The 21,267-nt window shown below is 49.2% G+C and overlaps 1 protein-coding gene across 2 annotated transcripts in view; it reads left to right on the top strand.

The window, feature by feature from the left end:
* RBM17 (RNA binding motif protein 17) overlaps positions 1-21,267 on the top strand; it is a 47,134-nt gene that overhangs the window by 20,576 nt on the left and 5,291 nt on the right. For both annotated transcript variants that reach the window (XM_073652457.1, XM_073652458.1), the window contains exons 6-9: positions 7,219-7,275; positions 8,577-8,715; positions 9,427-9,578; positions 21,091-21,167. In XM_073652457.1, coding sequence (XP_073508558.1) covers positions 7,219-7,275; positions 8,577-8,715; positions 9,427-9,578; positions 21,091-21,167 — 425 coding nt within the window. The remainder of the gene's footprint in view (positions 1-7,218; positions 7,276-8,576; positions 8,716-9,426; positions 9,579-21,090; positions 21,168-21,267) is intronic.

Raw genomic sequence — 21,267 nt, 5'->3', positions numbered from 1 at the left:
TTTGAAGCGTTTCTGCAGCGTTTTTGCTGCTGCGGAAGCGCTTCAACGCATCGTGGGCATACAGTCTAATGCTCACATTTTTCTGAATGGAGTGGACTAAATGAATGACATGAGTGAACGCTGAAGGCCACCACTGAGATAAGGATTAAGAGATTAACTGTTTACTTGTGGCATTAATGTAGACACCGGTTTAGCTAATCTGTATAATTTGGATACATGACATGAGCTGCTGCCTCATTCTAGGCCTAGGTTTGTAATTCAAAGGCAGATATTCCTGAGAGGCTATACGACTGTATAGACTGTATCAGCAATGTTGGTAAGGAGAAATGAATGGCCTCTGTCTGTGGTTTCAAAGTACTTTAGAATTGTGCGAATTAGGCTAAGACTGCACGTAAACTTTCTGCTGCAAAATATTGCTCGGAGCTTAAAGGGGTTTTCCCACGAACAAAGTTTATTTTAATCAATAGATCTTGGTATAATAATAACTTCCACAATTGAATACGTTTTAAAAAAATGTTTTCCTGTGCTGAGATAATCTTATAAATGTGCCCCTGCTGTGTACTGTGTAATGGCTGTGTCTAACCGTACAGGAACATGGTCTGATCATACCACATCTCCTGGGCAGGGGAGGAAGCAAAAGAGTATACAGACATTACAGCTGGGCATCGCAAAATAATTCTTTCTTTGAAGTAAAACATGGTTTAAAAACAAGCGGAGAAATGCTTTATATCACAAAAAGAATCCGCTGTTATCCCCGGCTGTAATGTCTGTATACTCTTTTGCTTCCTCCCCTGCCCAGAAGATGTAGTATGATCTAATCATGTCCCTGCACGGTCAGACACGGCCATTACACAGTGGCACTTCTTATTATTCCAAGATCTATTTATTAAAATCAACTTTAAACTTCACTTTATTTGTGGGAAACCCTTTAATATCCATTGGAATCCATAGAGTCACTTGGAAATTTCTTAAAAAGGACCTGTTACCAGGTCAAGTGTAGCCAGTTTTCTCTCATATTTTATTCCCACTACTTTCCTGAGTATTCCATATTTATTTTTTTTTTTTAATCTGCCATGTGGTTCCAAAGATGAAAAGAGGCTTTTTATTTAGTGCTCATTTTTTGTTCTTTACAAGGGAGCATGGCTGAAAGGATTATATGGGGGCTTCTCTTTTGGCTGCTCTGTATTATTACCCTGTGAGCAATGACCCCTTGTAAAGACCATTAAAATAAAATAAAAAAATAAAAAAAAAAGTTTCTCTGGCACTGAATGGCAGATTTGAATAAAAAAAAAAGGAATAATCTGGAGCAACGAGAATACAGTATGAGCAACAACTGGTCACTATTGACAGGTCATATTTAAAGTCGTTCCAGGCAGTTTCTTTTTTTAATTCGCTACTTTATGGAATTTCTGAGCAATTTTAAATTTATTTCTTCTCAAGAACATGAAAGTCGCCTGGAAATCTCTTGAAAATCGCTTAGTTGTTACTTTGTGGGTGAAGGAAAACTTTCTTCAAAACAATTTAGTCAACTTATCTGTAGTATGCAAGTGAATAAAATCTGAAAGTGATTGCAGAATAGCTGAAAGCATTTTAATTTTGGAGACACCGCTGGTATTGGCTGATTTCTGTATTCCCCTCCCATTAGCGGAACTTAATATGCAGTTGAAGTCATAAGTTTACATACACTTAGTTTTAAGAAATTAAAGTTCTTTTGTTTCCTCTCCTTTATACTCCAGGTTAACAAGCTCTAGTTTTAGCAAGTTGTTTAGGATGTCTTCCCTGTACATTAGCCAGGTTACAGTATGCAACTGCACATGGGGACAAATCTTTTTGCTGAAATGTCATCTGGTCTGATGAATCCCCACAACTGTGAATCACGAGGATGGCAATATTAAGTTTGGGGGATAGGGTGATGATTTGTTTAGCTGCATTAGAAACTAATGCAATTAACAGAATAGTTGGCATTATGAAGAAGAAAAATGATGCAGAGATATTGAGGCAACATCTCAAGACATCAGCAAAGAAGTTAACACTTTGATGTTAATGGGTCTTCTAGATCAGTGGTCCCCAACCTTTTTTGCACCAGGGACCGGCTTGAAGCAAGATCATTTTTCCATGGCCCAGCAAGGAGGGGGTGGGGTGGGCGGGGCTTTGGTCATATGGGGGCGGGGTAATGGAGGGATTTGGAGTTTAGTGCATACTTATCATATAGTGTAGACCAGGTCCCCGCCAGGAGCCCCACATAATGTGCTGTGCCAGGAGCCGCATCACTGAGGCCCCATCACGCCCTGCAGCAGGACAGGGCAGCTGTCCTGACAGCTGCTGTTCAGCTGCATTTACTTCATCCCAGGGGCGGACACAGACTGTAGTGGGCCCCTGTGCAAGAAATTTTTGGGGGCCCCCCCCGCCCTTTATAAGGCAACAAAGTTATGTAAACATAGCCCCCCCATGTGCATCTCTCACCCCCCCATGTGCATCTCTCACCCCCCCATGTGCATCTCTCACCCCCCCATGTGCATCTCTCACCCCCCATGTGCATCTCTCACCCCCCCCATGTGCATCTCTCACCCCCCCATGTGCATCTCTCACCCCCCCATGTGCATCTCTCACCCCCCCATGTGCATCTCTCACCCCCCCATGTGCATCTCTCACCCCCCCATGTGCATCTCTCACCCCCCCATGTGCATCTCTCACCCCCCCATGTGCATCTCTCACCCCCCCATGTGCATCTCTCACCCCCCCATGTGCATCTCTCACCCCCCCATGTGCATCTCTCACCCCCCCATGTGCATCTCTCACCCCCCCATGTGCATCTCTCACCCCCCCATGTGCATCTCTCACCCCCCCATGTGCATCTCTCACCCCCCCATGTGCATCTCTCACCCCCCCATGTGCATCTCTCACCCCCCCATGTGCATCTCTCACCCCCCCATGTGCATCTCTCACCCCCCCATGTGCATCTCTCACCCCCCCATGTGCATCTCTCACCCCCCCATGTGCATCTCTCACCCCCCCATGTGCATCTCTCACCCCCCCATGTGCATCTCTCACCCCCCCATGTGCATCTCTCACCCCCCCATGTGCATCTCTCACCCCCCCATGTGCATCTCTCACCCCCCCATGTGCATCTCTCACCCCCCCATGTGCATCTCTCACCCCCCCATGTGCATCTCTCACCCCCCCATGTGCATCTCTCACCCCCCCATGTGCATCTCTCACCCCCCCATGTGCATCTCTCACCCCCCCATGTGCATCTCTCACCCCCCCATGTGCATCTCTCACCCCCCCATGTGCATCTCTCACCCCCCCATGTGCATCTCTCACCCCCCCATGTGCATCTCTCACCCCCCCATGTGCATCTCTCACCCCCCCATGTGCATCTCTCACCCCCCCATGTGCATCTCTCACCCCCCCATGTGCATCTCTCACCCCCCCATGTGCATCTCTCACCCCCCCATGTGCATCTCTCACCCCCCCATGTGCATCTCTCACCCCCCCATGTGCATCTCTCACCCCCCCATGTGCATCTCTCACCCCCCCATGTGCATCTCTCACCCCCCCATGTGCATCTCTCACCCCCCCATGTGCATCTCTCACCCCCCCATGTGCATCTCTCACCCCCCCATGTGCATCTCTCACCCCCCCATGTGCATCTCTCACCCCCCCATGTGCATCTCTCACCCCCCCATGTGCATCTCTCACCCCCCCATGTGCATCTCTCACCCCCCCATGTGCATCTCTCACCCCCCCATGTGCATCTCTCACCCCCCCATGTGCATCTCTCACCCCCCCATGTGCATCTCTCACCCCCCCATGTGCATCTCTCACCCCCCCATGTGCATCTCTCACCCCCCCATGTGCATCTCTCACCCCCCCATGTGCATCTCTCACCCCCCCATGTGCATCTCTCACCCCCCCATGTGCATCTCTCACCCCCCCATGTGCATCTCTCACCCCCCCATGTGCATCTCTCACCCCCCCATGTGCATCTCTCACCCCCCCATGTGCATCTCTCACCCCCCCATGTGCATCTCTCACCCCCCCATGTGCATCTCTCACCCCCCCATGTGCATCTCTCACCCCCCCATGTGCATCTCTCACCCCCCTCCGTGCATCTCTCACCCCCCTCCGTGCATCTCTCATCCCCCCCACGTGCATCTCTCATCCCCCCCACGTGCATCTCTCATCCCCCCCACGTGCATCTCTCATCCCCCCCACGTGCATCTCTCATCCCCCCCACGTGCATCTCTCATCCCCCCCACGTGCATCTCTCATCCCCCCCACGTGCATCTCTCATCCCCCCCACGTGCATCTCTCATCCCCCCCACGTGCATCTCTCATCCCCCCCACGTGCATCTCTCATCCCCCCCACGTGCATCTCTCATCCCCCCCACGTGCATCTCTCATCCCCCCCACGTGCATCTCTCATCCCCCCCACGTGCATCTCTCATCCCCCCCACGTGCATCTCTCATCCCCCCCACGTGCATCTCTCATCCCCCCCACGTGCATCTCTCATCCCCCCCACGTGCATCTCTCATCCCCCCCACGTGCATCTCTCATCCCCCCCACGTGCATCTCTCATCCCCCCCACGTGCATCTCTCATCCCCCCCACGTGCATCTCTCATCCCCCCCACGTGCATCTCTCATCCCCCCCACGTGCATCTCTCATCCCCCCCACGTGCATCTCTCATCCCCCCCACGTGCATCTCTCATCCCCCCCACGTGCATCTCTCATCCCCCCCACGTGCATCTCTCATCCCCCCCACGTGCATCTCTCATCCCCCCCACGTGCATCTCTCATCCCCCCCGTGCATCTCTCATCCCCCCGTGCATCTCTCATCCCCCCCGTGCATCTCTCAATCCCCCCGTGCATCTCTCATCCCCCCCGTGCATCTCTCATCCCCCCCGTGCATCTCTCATCCCCCCCGTGCATCTCTCATCCCCCCCGTGCATCTCTCATCCCCCCGTGCATCTCTCATCCCCCCCGTGCATCTCTCATCCCCCCCGTGCATCTCTCATCCCCCCCGTGCATCTCTCATCCCCCCCGTGCATCTCTCATCCCCCCCGTGCATCTCTCATCCCCCCCGTGCATCTCTCATCCCCCCCGTGCATCTCTCATCCCCCCCGTGCATCTCTCATCCCCCCCGTGCATCTCTCATCCCCCCCGTGCATCTCTCATCCCCCCCGTGCATCTCTCATCCCCCCCGTGCATCTCTCATCCCCCCCGTGCATCTCTCATCCCCCCCGTGCATCTCTCATCCCCCCCGTGCATCTCTCATCCCCCCCGTGCATCTCTCATCCCCCCCGTGCATCTCTCATCCCCCCCGTGCATCTCTCATCCCCCCCGTGCATCTCTCATCCCCCCCCGTGCATCTCTCATCCCCCCCCGTGCATCTCTCATCCCCCCCCCCCGTGCATCTCTCATCCCCCCCCCCCGTGCATCTCTCCCTTCCCCCCCCCCCCCGTGCATCTCTCCCTTCCCCCCCCCCGTGCATCTCTCCCTTCCCCCCCCATGTGCATCTCTCCCTTCCCCCCCCATGTGCATCTCTCCCCTCCCCCCCCATGTGCATCTCTCATCTCTCCCCTCCCCCCCATGTGCATCTCCCATTCCCCCCACTCCTAGTTAATTGTATTTAAAAAAAAAAATAAAACTTGTTATACTTACCCCCATGCGATCCCTGCAGAATCCTGGCGCTCGTCCAAATCGCTGACACCAGGTTCTCCTGACTTCCGGCCATGTGACGGCGCCGTCACATGACCGGAAGTCAGGGGAATCATGAAGGTGCTGCCGCAGCAGCGCAGCGCTAAGATGTCCCGGACCCGGCGCTTAGCATGGGGCCGGGGGCCCCATGAGGAGAGAGACGCACAAGAGGGGGGCTCCGAGGGGGCTCCTACCGGCCGGGCCCCATACTGGAGTCAGGGCAGTCATGCCCTGATGGCGGCCCTGCTGGAGGCTGGAGGGGCCCCCTCTCCCCGCGGACCGGCTGAAAAACCCCAACGGCCCGGTCCTGGTCCGCGGACCGGCGGTTGGGGACCTCTGTTCTAGATGGACAGTGACTACGAACATGCTTACAAAGTGAAGGTAAAAAAGTGGAATCACACAGCCCTGTGCTTAAAGAAATTGTCCACTTCTTTTACATTGATGCCCTAGTCTACAGCTAGGTTATCAATGTTTGATCGGCCGAGGTCCCGCATCCAGTACCCCCACCTATCAGCTGCTATAGGTGCTGGCGACGGCCGCCGGTCGGGGGTACTTGTGAAGCTTAGCCGTCTAGTTGTAGTGGCCGCCGCGAGGTACTGCACAACCGCCTCCCATTGAATAGGAGGCGGATGTGCAGTACCCCGTGGCGGTCACTACAGCTAGACGGCTAAGCTCCACAAGTAAGCTCTTCCGGCTGCCGATAACAGCTGATCGGAGGGAGTGCCGGGTGCGGGACCCCGGCCGATCAGACATTGATGCCCTATACTACGGATGGGGCAACAAAGTAAAGGTAGTGGACAACTTCTTTAAAGGGATTGTTTGGTCTTCTGCTAAAAGTCTGCAGTCACTGTATGTGAATACAAGTGAATTGAGTAAGGATGTGCAGTGCACGTCTAGGTGGAATGTGGCTGGAAGTTTGCAAATCCCTTATTGGTCATGTGACCACCTGCTCTTGGCATCTATACCGGAGAATCCTGACAGCATGCGGTGTGCGCCCTGTAAGTATTCAGATGTCTGCAGTCATATAGAGTGACTGCTGACTTAAATCAGAAGACCGAACACCCTCTTTAACCCCCATAGAAAGGTTATGGGCAGAACTGAAAATGTCTGTATGACCAAGAAGGCCTATTAACCTGATTCAATTACACTAGACAATGCTCGCAAATACTAACCACATATATGTAAACTTCTGATACACTGGGAATATGATTAAAGAAAGAAAAGCTGAAATAAATCCTGTAATATTCTGACATTTCATATTCTTGAACTGTAGTGATCCGAACTGACCTAAGAGAAAAAAAGTGTGCCATGATTACATGTCAGGAATTGTGAAAAACTCTAAGGGGGGTGTGTGTGTGTGTGTAAATAGTGCCTAAACTGCTACCTGCAGCAAATGGGCTTCTTGTAGTACTAGTTTCAGTGCCTAATCACATCTTAACTATTCATATTTCAGCCATTCTGTAATGCATTATATGTATTTTGAGTGCCAAAATGTATGTCTCTTTATCTTTACAGTCATGGGAGGAGCAGCTATTGCACCACCTACATCACTTGTAGAAAAGGACCGAGAATGTAAGTGTTGCTATGATTACATTTCACCACAAGATGGTGCCATTGATACAGCTTTGGAAATGTAATTAAAGGGAACCTGTCATCAGTAAAAACGCTATTTACCGGCAGATATTGGGTTAATAGCATTAATAACGTGCCTGGCGCCTATACTTAGCTGAATGCTACAGGGAGAAAATTAAGTTTATTGTCCCGCAGCTTCCTGGTTTCAGTCACGGGGGCGACCCTGGTTCAGTCATCATTCTGAGAATACACAGCGGCATTATCATGCAGCAGGAAAAATGAACACGTCCCCATAGAAGTTCGGACCTGGCTTCATCTGTGTTAGGCATAATGACACCCAGTCCTGCTGTCCTCACTGATCTGACTGCCAACATCTACTGTGATTACAAGTGGGGTTTGGGAGTAGAGCAGGCTGTGTCATTACTAAATCTTCTTGCAGTTATCATCTCATGGCAGTCAATGTGGGGGAATGGGAGTAGAGAAGAGCTGTGTATTAATGCAAACTCCTCTGCATCTGCAGCTCTCAACTCGCCCCTCCTCCCACGCTGACTATGCCCCACCCGCTCTTCCTCCCAGGAGAGCTACAGAGGTGTTTGTAATGACTGACCCACAGCTCTGCTCCACTCCCCTCCTCTGGGTTTCATTAGGTCTCACACAAATAAAGCAGAGTCTGACTTTTTTGGGGGGAATTTCCTTTTTTTTACAAAAAAAAAATATATATATATATAATACACGCTCCCTACTCATGATTGTTCAATGTCTTAAATGGGAAATGTAAACACCCACAGAGAAGAATCTCTGCTAACGCCCCCTTGGTGGAAGTGGAAATTAGAATCTAAACTTTATCAGGTAATATTTCTGTAATGGAGATGAGAAATTGAGACGTACTTTATTCAGCTCTACAGTGACTATTCCATGATGTGGCCAGATTAGCATGCTAAACTGGTGAAAGGTCAACTTTTACCGCCAATTTTCTTACATCATGAAGCCACACCTCTATCTGCACAAAACAAACAGCCTAGAAAAATCCACATTTCTACGTAATTAAAAGCCTCCATAGCTCTCCATTTGTATAAGAAGTATCAGAGTTACGAAGCAATCTATTAAAGGCATACAAAAGTCATGGCTGGTCATTGCCATTAACCATAATATCCTCATCGAGCATTGAATATAATATTTATACAGGGAGCACAGTAATACCAGTGACTAATGATCATTGGCAAAATGTAGAAGTGAAGAGTTTTCATATATAAATTCATTGTCTTTTGAGTGTTAGTGTCATTTTTCTGATCTCTTTTCAGCCATTGTGCCATCCTATGATGATGAACCAAGGCCCCGTCCACCTATACCTAAAGCAGCCATTCCACCTCCTATATATGATGAGCCGGAAAGACCGCGGTCACCATCTGGGCCCAGCAATTCATTCATTGCAAACATGGGGTAAGCTTTTTTTTTTTGTTAATTTATACCTAAAGTCTGAGGTGTCTAGTGAGTCATAACAGATACGTGTGCCAATAGGGCTATTTAACTATTGAAATCGGACCTGAAGAATTAGGCTGCGATGGGTTTTTATTGAAGTTGGTCTAGGTAAACCAGGGGTGCACCACCTTTTTGGGTCCGAGGGCCACATTGTCATATCGACCTATTGAAATCATGTTCCATAAATATAGGTACTTTTTCCATTTTTAGGGCTCCCACCTATCAGGAAGGTCGAGGTGCCCTTTTCAGGAGCTTACAGTCCAAAAAGGAAGAAGCTATACATTCATCCCTACGTTGTAGCATGAGCCAGACACTGAAACATTCAAGTGTTCCCTTTCTCCCATAAACTACAATGAATATAGCCTCACTCATGTATAACACCTTCTTCATCTTATCTGCTTCTTTCTGTGCTACCGGAGTTGGGACTCCTGCCAAAATATGGCTGCCACAGAGTTGACCACAGAACACATAACTCATAATTACCTGTCCTTACAGTGCTAAACACCACTGTTTTTCTCCATGACATGGAAAATACATGTGTCCAGACACTATGCAGACGGTTAAGAGCCGCATAGAAGGGTATCGCAGGCCACATGTGGCCCCAAGGCTGGACCTGAAAACCAGCAGCATGGGTTTTACTCAATCTCCTCCTCTTAACATTTTTCTTTCTAGTGGAACTGTGGCTCATAAAATCATGCAGAAATATGGCTTCCGGGAAGGACAGGGTCTGGGAAAACATGAGCAGGGGCTAAGTACAGCCTTATCTGTAGAGAAAACCAGCAAAAGAGGAGGCAAAATCATTATTGGTGATTTGGCTGATAAAGGTAAGTTGTTAATTTTTCTGATGCCCTTCTAAAGAGATTCATAACTATTCCGCTATTGAGAAGGTTAAGCGAGAAAAGATGGCTATTTGGATTAGTAGTAGTTTTCATCTGTTCCTTCCCATTAGAGTAACAAGCCTAGCCTTGTCCTTATTAGAGATCAGTTCACCCAGAGTGTGGATTGTCACATGCCAGGCTGAGTTGTGTATAGAAACCAAGTGTTCAGATCATACCTTCAAATCTACATAAAGTTTTATAACACAAAATGACTGTTCAAACCAAGTACAGGTGCTCAGTGCTTCATGGTGGGGTCAATCATTTATATACAGGTGCATCTCACTAAATTAGAATATCATCAAAAAGTTAATTTATTTCAGTTCTTCAATACAAAAAGTAAAACTCATATATTATATAGAGTCATTACAAACAGAGTGATCTATTTCAAGTGTTATTTCTGTTAATGTTGATGATTATGACTACCACTTGAAGCTCATCAAGAGAATGCCAAGAGTGTGCAAAGCAGTCATCAAAGCCAAAGGTGGCTACTTTGAAGAACCTAGAATATAAGACATATTTTCAGTTGTTTCACACTTTTTTGTTAAGTATATAATTCCACATGTGTTAATTCATAGTTTTGATGCCTTCAGTGTGAATGTACAATTTTCATAGTCATGAAAATACAGAAAAAGGTGTGTCCAAACTATTGGTCTGTACTGTGTGTGTGTATGTGTGTATATATATCTCGAAGGGGGGGGGGGGCGAGCAAGAGTATGCAGATATTACAGCAGGGGAATCACAGCTGATTCTTTTTGTGTGGTAAAACATTTCCCTGACTGTTTTTAAACAATGTTTTTTCTTCAAAGAAATAATCAGCTGTGATCCCCGGCTGTAGTGTCTGTATACTCTTTTGCTTCCTCCCCTGCCCAGGAGCTGTGGTATGATCAGACCATATCCCTGCACGGTCAGACACAGCCATTACACAGTACACAGCAGGAGCACATTTATAAGATTATCTCAGCACAGGGACATTCTATTACACTTTCTGTCCAGCTACTTTTGGACCACCCTGTATGTTTATATATATCTCCCTCTCAAAAAAAGTTATATATATTCTATCGTATTTTGCGGATTATAAGACGCACACCAAATATTGGGGTGCAAAATAGGAAGAAATGTTTTTTTTTTTTTTGTAAATAAAATGGTGCACCTGCACCTTTTATAATCCTTTTTACCTGGTGGGCAGCGGGGGTCACAGGAGCCAGGGTCACACACAAATGAGATTGGAAGCTGCTGCGGCAGGAGTTGGGCAATGCTGCGGGCCCCGTCCTCAGAAGAAGGGTTGCTGATTCAAGACGGTGGTGGTGGCGGCGGGAACGGGGCGATTTTGCGACCCCCCCGTCCTCAGAAGTCGGAGGCTCCCTATTCCGTAGCCATAGCCCTGCGGTTTGCTTCGGCAAAATGGCTGCCAGAGCAAGTGCAGATTGAGATCTCGGGAGATCTCGAGCTGCGCATTCTCCGGAAGCCATTTTGCCGAAGCAAACCGCAGGGCTATGTACGGGATAGAGAACCTCCGCTCACAACCGACTTCTTCTGAGGACAGGGCAGCAGCATCGTCTCGCTCCCACCGCAGCCGCCGCCAACCTCCTGTATCTGTGACCCCCGATCCGACGGCACCCCCCCAGGTAAAATACCGTACCTTAGCATTATAAGACACACCCCCTTTTTCCTCCCAAATTTAGGGGGAAGGGGGGGGCGATTGCGTCTTATAATCCGAAAAATACGGTGTGTGTATGTATGTATGTATATATACTAGCTATTGAACACATTCTACCCCCGGGTGGTGATCATTTTTATTGGTATATGGTCTCCCATCCTGGTATGTGCTTCCCCCATCCTGTTACAGTGGGTACAGAAAGTATTCAGACCCCTTTACATTTTTCACTCTGTCTCATTGCAGCCATTTGGTAAATTCTGAAATGTTCATTTTTTTTCTCATTAAAGTACACTCTGCACCCCATCTTTACGAAAAAAAAAAAAAGAAATGTAGAAATTTTTGTAAAAGAAAAACTGAAATATCACATGGTCATAAGTATTCAAACCCTTTGCTCAGACACTCATATTTAAGTCACATGCTGTCAAATTCCTTGTGATCCTCCTTGAGATGGTTCTAATCCTTTATTGGAGTCCAGCTGTGTTTAATTAAACTGATAGGACTTGATTTGGAAAGGCACACACCTGTATATATAAGACCTCACAGTGCATGTCAGACCAAATGAGAATCATGAGCTCAAAGGAACTGCCCAAGGAGCTCAGAGACAGAATTGTGACAAGGCACAGATCTGGCCAAGGTTACAAAATAATTTCTGCATTACTCAGGGTTCTTAAGAGCACAGTGGCCTCCATAATCCTTTAAATGGAAGAAGTTTGGGACCACCAGAAGACTTCGTAGACCTGGCCGTCCAGCCAAACTGAGCAATCATGGGAGAAGAGCCTTGGTGAGCGAGGTAAAGAAGAACCCCAAGATCGCTGTGGCTGAGCTCCAGAGATGCAGTAGGCAGATGGGAGAAAGTTCCACAAAGTCACTGCAGCCCTCCACCAGTCGGACCTTTATGGCGGAGTGGCCCGACGGAAGCCTCTCCTCAGTGCAAGACATATGAAAGCCCGCATAGAGTTTGCTCAAAAACACATGAAGGACTCCCAGACTATGAGAAATAAGATTCTCTGGTCTGATGAGACGAAGATAGAACTTTTTGGTGATAATTCTAAGCGGTATGTGTGGAGAAAACCAGGCATTGCTAATCACCTGCCCAATACAATCCCAACAGTGAAACATGGTGGCAGCATCATGCTATGGGGTTTTTTCAGCTGCAGGGACAGGACGAGTGGTTGCAATTGAAGGAAACATGAATGCAGCCAAGTACAGAGAGATACTGGAGGAAAACCTCTTCCAGAGTGCTCTGGACCTCAGAAATTGGCCAAAGGTTCACCTTCCAACAAGACAATGACCCTAAGCACACAGTTAAAATAACAAAGAAGTGGCTTCAGAACAACTTTGACCATTCTTGACTGGCCCAGCCAGAGCCGTGACCTATATTGAGCATCTCTGGAGAGACCTGAAAAATGGCTGTTCACCATCCAACCTGACGGAACTGGAGAGTATCTGCAAGGAAGAATGGCAGAGGATCCCCAAATCCATGTGTGAAAAAACTTATTGCATCATTCCCAAGAAGACTCATGGCTCAAATGGATGCTTCTACTCAATACTGAGAAAAGGGTCTGAATACTTATGACCATGTGATATTTCAGTTTTCCCCTCCCCCATGACAGCACACCTTGAGAGAGAGGATCCGCCCCACCAAGGACAGGAAACCGTCTGAAATAAAAGGGCGGTACCTCTCCCTCGCTTCAGTTGGTTTCCTGTCCTTGATGGGGAACCTGTCTGGAAGAAAGAAGACTTGCCTGGAGCTGTCCCGGTGTGGAAGAGCGGGCACTGGCCTGTGCACCGGGTTCAGTATCCCAGAAGCGCCGTCCGCAGCTTCCCCTGGGGGGGTCTCTGCGCCGAGCGGGGCGCACACGGTGAGGCAGGCTCTGTCCTCCCGGAGACCGCGGCGCCGTCCTCCCCCTGCAGTGTGAAACGCTTCCGGGTGTGACGCGCCTGACGTCACGGCGCAGGGCACGCTGGGAGCGGCGCGCTGGGTGACGTCAGGAGGCGGCGCCGATCCAAGATGGCGGCGCCCATCGGAGCGTCCCAGGCCGGTTTTTTATTTTTTTTTTTTTTCAACGGAGCTCCGGCCTGAGGAAGGGGGAGGGCCCACAGACCGGAGGAGGCTGGATAGCCCTATATTTAAGGGGGGGAGCTATCCTGGAAGCGTGGTGCGCTTCTGAGACATGGCTGATCCAGATAGCCAGGAGCAGCAGCAGCTTATCCCCCCACCTCAGCAACAGAAAAAGCAGAGGGATGCATCGTTTACAGACAGCCGCTCGAGTAATCGTAGTGGCAGCCGCAGGAGTAAGGCTTCGAGTGCCTCGGGACCATCCAGAATGGAATCATCGGTTCCGCGACAGCCTCCGAATCCGGTACCCGTTTGTGACCTCCGAGGGTGAGTGAGCTTCGTGAATGTCACTGGTTAATAACGGGAAGTCTCTTATGTGCTTCCTTTTTTTAGGAGCCTAAGAAGAGTAGTGCCAAGCAAAAGCGTAGAATGTGTGCCCTTTGCCAAGCTTCTCTCTCAGTAGAGTGGCAGAAACCACTTTGCCAGGGCTGTGTGACCAAAACCATAGCTGAGAATTCCCGGGATTTTGCTGCAGATTTAAAGTCCATAGTACATGCAGAAGTTCAGGGGTCCCTGAAAGGGTTCCTTAGAGGGAAGAAAAGGCCCCGTAGAGAGGTTTCCCCCGTCTCTGATTCCTCCCAGTCCGAGGAGCAGTGGGATTCATCGTCCTCTTCCTCATCGGGGGGCGGTAGACCCTGCTTCCCCATTGAGAATACAGACAGACTGGTTAGGGCAGTAAGATCAACCATGGGTCTGGAGGAAGAGAGAGCATCTAAATCCCAGGAGGACATCATGTTTGCGGGCTTGGGAGAGAAGAAGAGACGCTCATTTCCGGTTAACAGTAAGATTCAGGGCCTCATTGACCGGGAGTGGAGGAGACCTGAGAGATCAGGGGCTTTACCCTCCTTCTCCAAAAGAAGGTACCCCTTCGAAGAGAAGGATGCGGAACCTTGGGATAAGATCCCCAAGGTGGACGGGACTGTGGCAAGGTCATCGAAAAGATCTTCCCTGCCCTTGGAGGACTCTGGCGTCCTAAAAGATGCCCTGGATAAAAGAGCTGACTCCTTCCTGCGCCACACGTGGGAGGCGGCGGCAGGTGGCCTAAAACCAGCGGTGGCTAGCACCTGTGTGGCGAGGTCCTTGATGGTGTGGCTCCAACAGCTGGAAGACCAGCTTAAAGATAAAAAGGTCTCCAGACAGGCAATACTTGCAGAGCTACCTCTAATACAAACAGCATCGGCCTTCCTGGCCGACTCTTCAGCTGACTCGGTTAGACTGTCAGCTAGGGCAGCGGGACTATCCAACGCAGCCAGGCGGGCCTTGTGGCTCAAAGGTTGCCCAGGCGACCTACCTTCGAAACAGAAACTGTGCTCCCTCCCATGTGATGGTAGACTCCTGTTTGGCCAAAAGTTAGAAGACCTGTTGGAAAAAGCAGGCGATAAAACCAAAGGGTTCCCGGGATTTTCGGGGGAACCAAGAAGATTTAGTTTTCGGAGGAGAAAATTTAACCGGGGTCGTCCTCCGGGAGACAAAAAGAAATGGGAAGCCAAGTCCAAAAAAGAATCGGGCTACATGTTTGGAGGACCATCCTCGAGTTCGAAGAGATCCTCCCAATGACGCCAGGCTGGAAGTGGGTGGAAGGCTTTCCCACTTTCTTCCAGCTTGGGATGCGATAACAGCAAACCCCTGGATTCTGAAAATTATCAGTGGGGGCCTGAAGATCCGGTTCAGCCAGACCCCCTGGCGGACCTTTGTGGTTACCCCCCTACGAAAGGTCCAGGAAGAACAAATAGCCCTGGAAACAGAAGTGTTAGAGTTAGTAGGAAAGCAGGTCCTTCTCGAAGTACCAGCAACACAGAGAGGGAGGGGGTTCTATTCCCCACTATTCATGATAAAAAAAACAAACGGGTCCTTAAGGACCATCATCAACCTCAGGAGTCTGAACCAAGTAGTAGAAAACCAGACTTTCAAGATGGAGTCAGTAAGCTCGGCAGTGAAGCTCTTACATCGCAACTGCTTTATGGCTGTAATAGACTTGAAGGACGCATATTATCACGTCCCAATCCATCCGGAGTATCAGAAGTATCTGAGAGTAGCCCTGTTTATTCAGGGGAAGCTGAGGCATTTTCAGTTTGCTGCCCTACCCTTTGGCCTCTCCATTGCCCCGAGAATATTTACGAAACTAATAGCAGAAGTGACAGCCTTCCTACGGATCAAGAATGTAGTGATCGTGCCATATTTAGACGACTTCTTTATAATAGGGAAAACAGAAGCCCACTGCTCCAGTCAGCTCCTAGTGGTCACGGAAGTGTTGCATCAGCTGGGGTGGTTAGTAAATTTCCAAAAATCAAGACTAACCCCCTCCAGGACTCAGACCTTTCTGGGTCTAATCCTAGACTCTCGTCGCCAAACCTGCTTCCTCCCAGAGGACAAAATCTGCAGGTTGATTGCATTAGTCTCGAAGGCCATTAAAGCTCCAGAGATGTCTCTGAGAGAGGCAATGTCCCTCCTGGGTTCTATGACGGCCTGTCTCCCAGCAGTAATGTGGGCCCAGGGGCATATGAGGCGGCTTCAGTGGGAGGTCCTGTCAGCACAGAGGTCCTGCAACGGGCATTTAGAAGGCAGGCTCTCTCTCTCCCCACAAGTAGTAGATTCCCTTTCGTGGTGGACAGTCAGGGGAAATCTAACCGCAGGCGTTCAATGGTCCAGACCAGTAGATCGGGTAATTACGACCGACGCAAGCAGTTCCGGATGGGGGGGGTCATCTGGCAGAACTCGCAATACAGGGTCACTGGGCTTACCACGAGGGGGGAGCATCCTCAAACTTAAAGGAGCTTTGGGCCGTAGAAAGATCCCTCAGGGCCTTCCTCCCTCACATCCAAAATCACCATGTCCAGGTCAGGTCCGACAACCGGACAGCAGTAGCCTATGTGAATCACCAAGGAGGGACAAGGTCACGCCCTCTGATGGTGGTGGCAGACAGGATCCTTGGTCTAGCAGAGCGAAACCTCCTATCCCTCAGCGCCCTTCACATAAAGGGGATAGAAAACGTGAAAGCAGATTTTCTAAGCCGCCATACCCTAAGACAGGGGGAGTGGGGGTTGAACCCGGAGGTCTTCCATCAGATTGTCCAGTTATGGGGGCAGCCAGACATAGACCTGTTCGCCACAAGGGCAAACAGAAAGGTGCAGAGATTTTTCTCCCTAAATCCGGCAGAAAATCCCCATGCCGTAGATGCCCTCCAGATTCCTTGGGGGTTCAGGAAGGCCTATGCCTTTCCGCCATTAGTGATGATTCCAGTAGTGGGGCCTTGGTTCTCTCTGCTTCGGCTAATTTCGGTGTCAGATCCCTGGATTCTACCAGAGAGGCCGGACCTTCTCATGCAGGGACCAGTATTCCATGCCCAGGCCAGGGGGTTCCATCTTTCGGCATGGAATTTGAGAGGTCGCTATTGAGTAGCAAGGGGTTTTCACCAGGCTTAGTTTCTACTTTATTGGGGAGCAGAAAACCAATTACAACTAAGATTTATAGCAGGGTTTGGGGTAAATTCCTAGAGTTTATAGATATCCCGCTATCGAGCAAACCTCCGATCAGAGGGATCCTGGAATTTCTGCAAAAGGGGCGGGACCTGGGTCTAGCTACAGGGACCCTTAAGGTTCAAGTTTCAGCTTTGGGAGCACTCTACAATTGTAATCTGGCTGGGAATAGGTGGATCTCGAGGTTTATCAAGTCCTGTGCCAGAGCAGGACCGGTTAGATCCTTGGGTGTTCCTCCTTGGGACCTGAACTTAGTCTTGAACGCTCTTACTAGTGAACCATTTGAACCTCTACACAAGGTTTCTCCAAAAATTCTCACCCTTAAGACCATCCTCCTAGTGGCCTTAACGTCAGCCCGTAGGGTGGGTGATCTGCAGGCCCTTTCGGTTAATCCTCCTTACACACAAATCTTTGAGGATAGGGTCACCTTGCGGCCAGATCCAGCATACCTTCCCAAGGTGGTATCTAGATTTCACCGTAGTCAGGAGATTGTGCTACCCTCGTTCTGCAGCAATCCCAAGAACCCAGGGGAAGTCAGGTTCCATAGCCTAGATGTTAGGAGGTCCCTGCTACAGTACATTCACATGACTAGTCTGTGGAGGAAAGACTGTTCTCTGTTCCTGGCCTTTCAAGGGTGTAGGAAAGGTCACGGGGTGTCCAAGGGTACCATCTCTAGGTGGCTTAGGGAGGCCATTTGCTTAGCCTATACGTCCACAGGGGTTCCAGCCCCGGACAATGTGAGGGCTCATTCCACCAGAGCCGTTGCAACCTCCTGGGCAGAGAGAGCAGACGTCTCGATCGAGCAGATATGTAGGGCTGCTACTTGGTCTACACCATCCACCTTCTTTAAGCACTATCGGTTGGATCTATCCTCTTCTGATCTCACCTTTGGGAGAAGGGTACTTCAGGCGGTGGTCCCTCCCTAGGGTGCTCATAAATTCTCCAAAATTCTCTCAAGGTGTGCTGTCATGGGGGAGGGGAAAACACCAAGGTTACTTACCGGTAGCCGGTTTTTCCTGAGCCTATGACAGCACCCGTACTTTCCCCCCCTTATTTTTTCTATGTTTCTCACACCCTGGTGTGCACTGTTTGGGGTGGTGTGTATATGTATATTGTGGTGTTGGTTATGTGCCTAACCTGTTTAGGGAGGTCCTCTCAATGCTCTGTAAACAACTGAAGCGAGGGAGAGGTACCGCCCTTTTATTTCAGACGGTTTCCTGTCCTTGGTGGGGCGGATCCTCTCTCTCAAGGTGTGCTGTCATGGGCTCAGGAAAAACCGGCTACCGGTAAGTAACCTTGGTGTTTTTCTTTTTTAATACATTTGCAAAAACTTCTACATCTTTTTTTTCAGACAAGATGGGTTGCAGAGTGTACTTTAATGAGAAAAAATGAACTTTTTAGAATTTACCAAATGGCTGCAACGAAAGAGTGAAAAATTTGAAGGGGTCTGAATACTTTGCGTACCCACTGTATGTGCTGCCCTTATCTTGTTCCCCCATCCTGTCATGTGCACCTCCCCATCCTGCTCCCCCCATCCTGTCATGTGCTGCCCCCATCCTGGTATTTGTGCTGCCCCCATCCATACAAAAAAAAAAAACACACCTACTCACCTTTTCCTGTCACCCTCGCTCTCCGGAGTGTCTGGAGGAGGAGTGTGGCGCCCGAGTTTGCGCCTGCTCATTGCTCGATCTCCAGTGCCATTTTGTTGAAGACAAAATTTGCAAATTTGTCTTCAACAAAATGGCGCCGGAGATCGCGCTGTGCGCATGCTTGAACTCTGGTGCCACACTCCTCCTCCAGACTCACCGGAGAGCGAGGTATGTGGCTTAATGGTGCCGGAGATAGTGGTATGCGGTGAGTGATTCCGCATACCGCTATCTCCGTCACCACAGTCCTTCACGCTCGTTCTCCTTCCTCTCACATGTAACGGCAGATGTTTTATTCTGTCTCTGCCCAGAATATATACACTGCTTAAAAAAATAAAGGGAACACTCAAATAACATCCTAGATCTGAATGAAAGAAATATTCTCATTGAATACTTTGTTCTGTACAAAGTTGAATGTGCTGACAACAAAATCACACAAAAATCATCAATGGAAATCAAATTTATTAACCAATGGAGGCCTGGATTTGGAGTCGCCCCCAAAATTAAAGTGGAAAAACACACTACAGGCTGATCCAACTTTGATGTAATGTCCTTAAAACAAGTCAAAATGAAGTTCAGTATTGTGTGTTGCCTCCACTTGCCTGTATGACCTCCCTACAACGCCTGGGCATGCTCCTGATGAGGTTGCGGATGGTCTCCTGGGATCTCCTCCCAGACCTGGACTAAAGCATCCGCCAACTCCTGGACATTCTGTGGTGCAACGTGACGTTGGTGGATGGAGCGAGACGTGATGTCCCAGATGTGCTCAATCAGATTCAGGTCTGGGGAACGGACAGCCAGTCCATAGCTTCAATGCCTTCATCTTGCAGGAACTGCTGACACACTCCAGCCACATGAGGTCTGGCATTGTCCTGCATTAGGAGGAACCCAGGGCCAACCGCACCAGCATATGGTCTCACAAGGGGTCTGAGGATCTCCTCTCGTTACCTAATGGCAGTCAGGCTACATCTGGCGAGCACATGCAGGGCTGTGTGGCCCTCCAAAGAAATGCCACCCCACACCATTACTGACCCACTGCCAAACCGGTCATGCTGAAGGATGTTGCAGGCAGCAGATCGCTCTCCACGGCATCTCCAGACTCTGTCACGTCTGTCACATGTGCTCAGTGTGAACCTGCTTTCATCTGTGAAGAGCACAGGGCGCCAGTGGCGACTTTGCCAATCTTGGTGTTCTGTGGCAAATGCCAAGCGTCCTGCATGGTGTTGAGCTGTGAGCACAACCCCTATCTGTGGATGTCGGGCTCTCATACCACCCTCATGGAGTCGGTTTCTAACGGTTTGTGCAGACATATGCACATTTGTGGCCTGCCTGCTGGAGGTCATTTTGCAGGGCTCTGGCAGTGCTCCTCCTGTTCCTCCTTGCACAAAGGCAGAGGTAGCTTTCCTGCTGCTGGGTTGTTGCCCTCCTTCGGCCCCCTACACGTCTCCTGGTGTACTGGCCTGTCTCCTGGTAGCGCCTCCAGCCTCTGGACACTACGTTGACAGACACGGCAAACCTTCTTGCCACAGCTCGCATTGATGTGCCATCCTGGATAAGCTGTGCTACTGAGCAACTTCTGTGGGTTGTAGAGTCCGTCTCATGCTATCACGAGTGTGAAAGCACAACCAACATTCAAAAGTGACCAAAACATCAGCCAGAAAGCATTGGTACTGAGATGTGGTCTGTGATCCCCACCTGCAGATCCACTCCTTTATTGCGGGTGTCTTGATAATTGCCAATAATTTCCATCTATTGCCTATTCCATTTGCACAACAGCATGTGACATTGATTGTCAATCAGTGTTGCTTCCTAAGTGGACAGTTTGATTTACTTGGAGTTATATTCTGTTGTTTAAGTGTTCCCTTTATTTTTTTGAGCAGTGTATATATGTTTGTGTGTGTATATTGTGACAGAGTCACTGGTATTATATGCGAGGGGAGGTATATGTCACTCAGGATGCTCTCCTGTGTGAATTAAGACCTACTAAATTTTTGCCAGCATGTTATATGCTGGAGGTTCTCTTTTAAAGGGTGTAGTTTTATGGGAAAGACTTAGAGATATGAGGGAAGTCATTCCCCATACCTCCACTTCAGGGTGTGACTGAACAGGGTTTAAATGTTCAGTCAGTTTGTTTTCCTGGGTGGAGTGTGTCTGGAGATTGAAGTCTCCAAGCTGTGTGTGGCTGATGCCAGAGAGCAAAACCGGAGGACTGGTGTTGCTGAACCTTCACAGGACTATCTGCAGCCTTCAAAGGCCTTGCTAGCTAGAGGACTCCGTTAACTCCGAGAGGGACTGTTTATTTTTATGGGACGCTGCTGGAGTTTATGCCGCACAATAAACCCGCAGGAAGTTTACCCAACTCGTGTGTCCTGTGTCTGCCTCCGGAGAGCTGAGCAAGTCGCTTTACCACAATAAATGTGTGTATGTATGTATGTATCTTGTATATACTTATACATACGTGTAGGGGACAGACTATCACATGAGAGAGCAGACAGATTGTGACGTTACATTTTCTGTCTTGTGCTGGGCTCACCTAACCTGTTCAATCATTATCTTGCAGTTGATGCATCTAAAAAGGCTGATCCAAACCCTCTGACAGAAATACTAAAGTGTCCTACCAAAGTGGTTTTATTACGGGTAAGACTATTAGTATTCCTTATGCTGATAAGAAGTCTATGCATGTAAGAAAAGCTGCAAATAACCTAAAAATCCTCGTGTGGATGTACATGCCCCTATC

The sequence above is a fragment of the Phyllobates terribilis genome, unplaced genomic scaffold (genome assembly GCF_046119375.1).
Source record: "Phyllobates terribilis strain yellow unplaced genomic scaffold, ASM4611937v1 Scaffold_11__3_contigs__length_659146591, whole genome shotgun sequence".
NCBI classification, from domain to species: domain Eukaryota; kingdom Metazoa; phylum Chordata; class Amphibia; order Anura; family Dendrobatidae; genus Phyllobates; species Phyllobates terribilis.
Note: the sequence above shows the minus strand (reverse complement) of the source record. Positions and strands in the feature narration are given on the sequence as shown.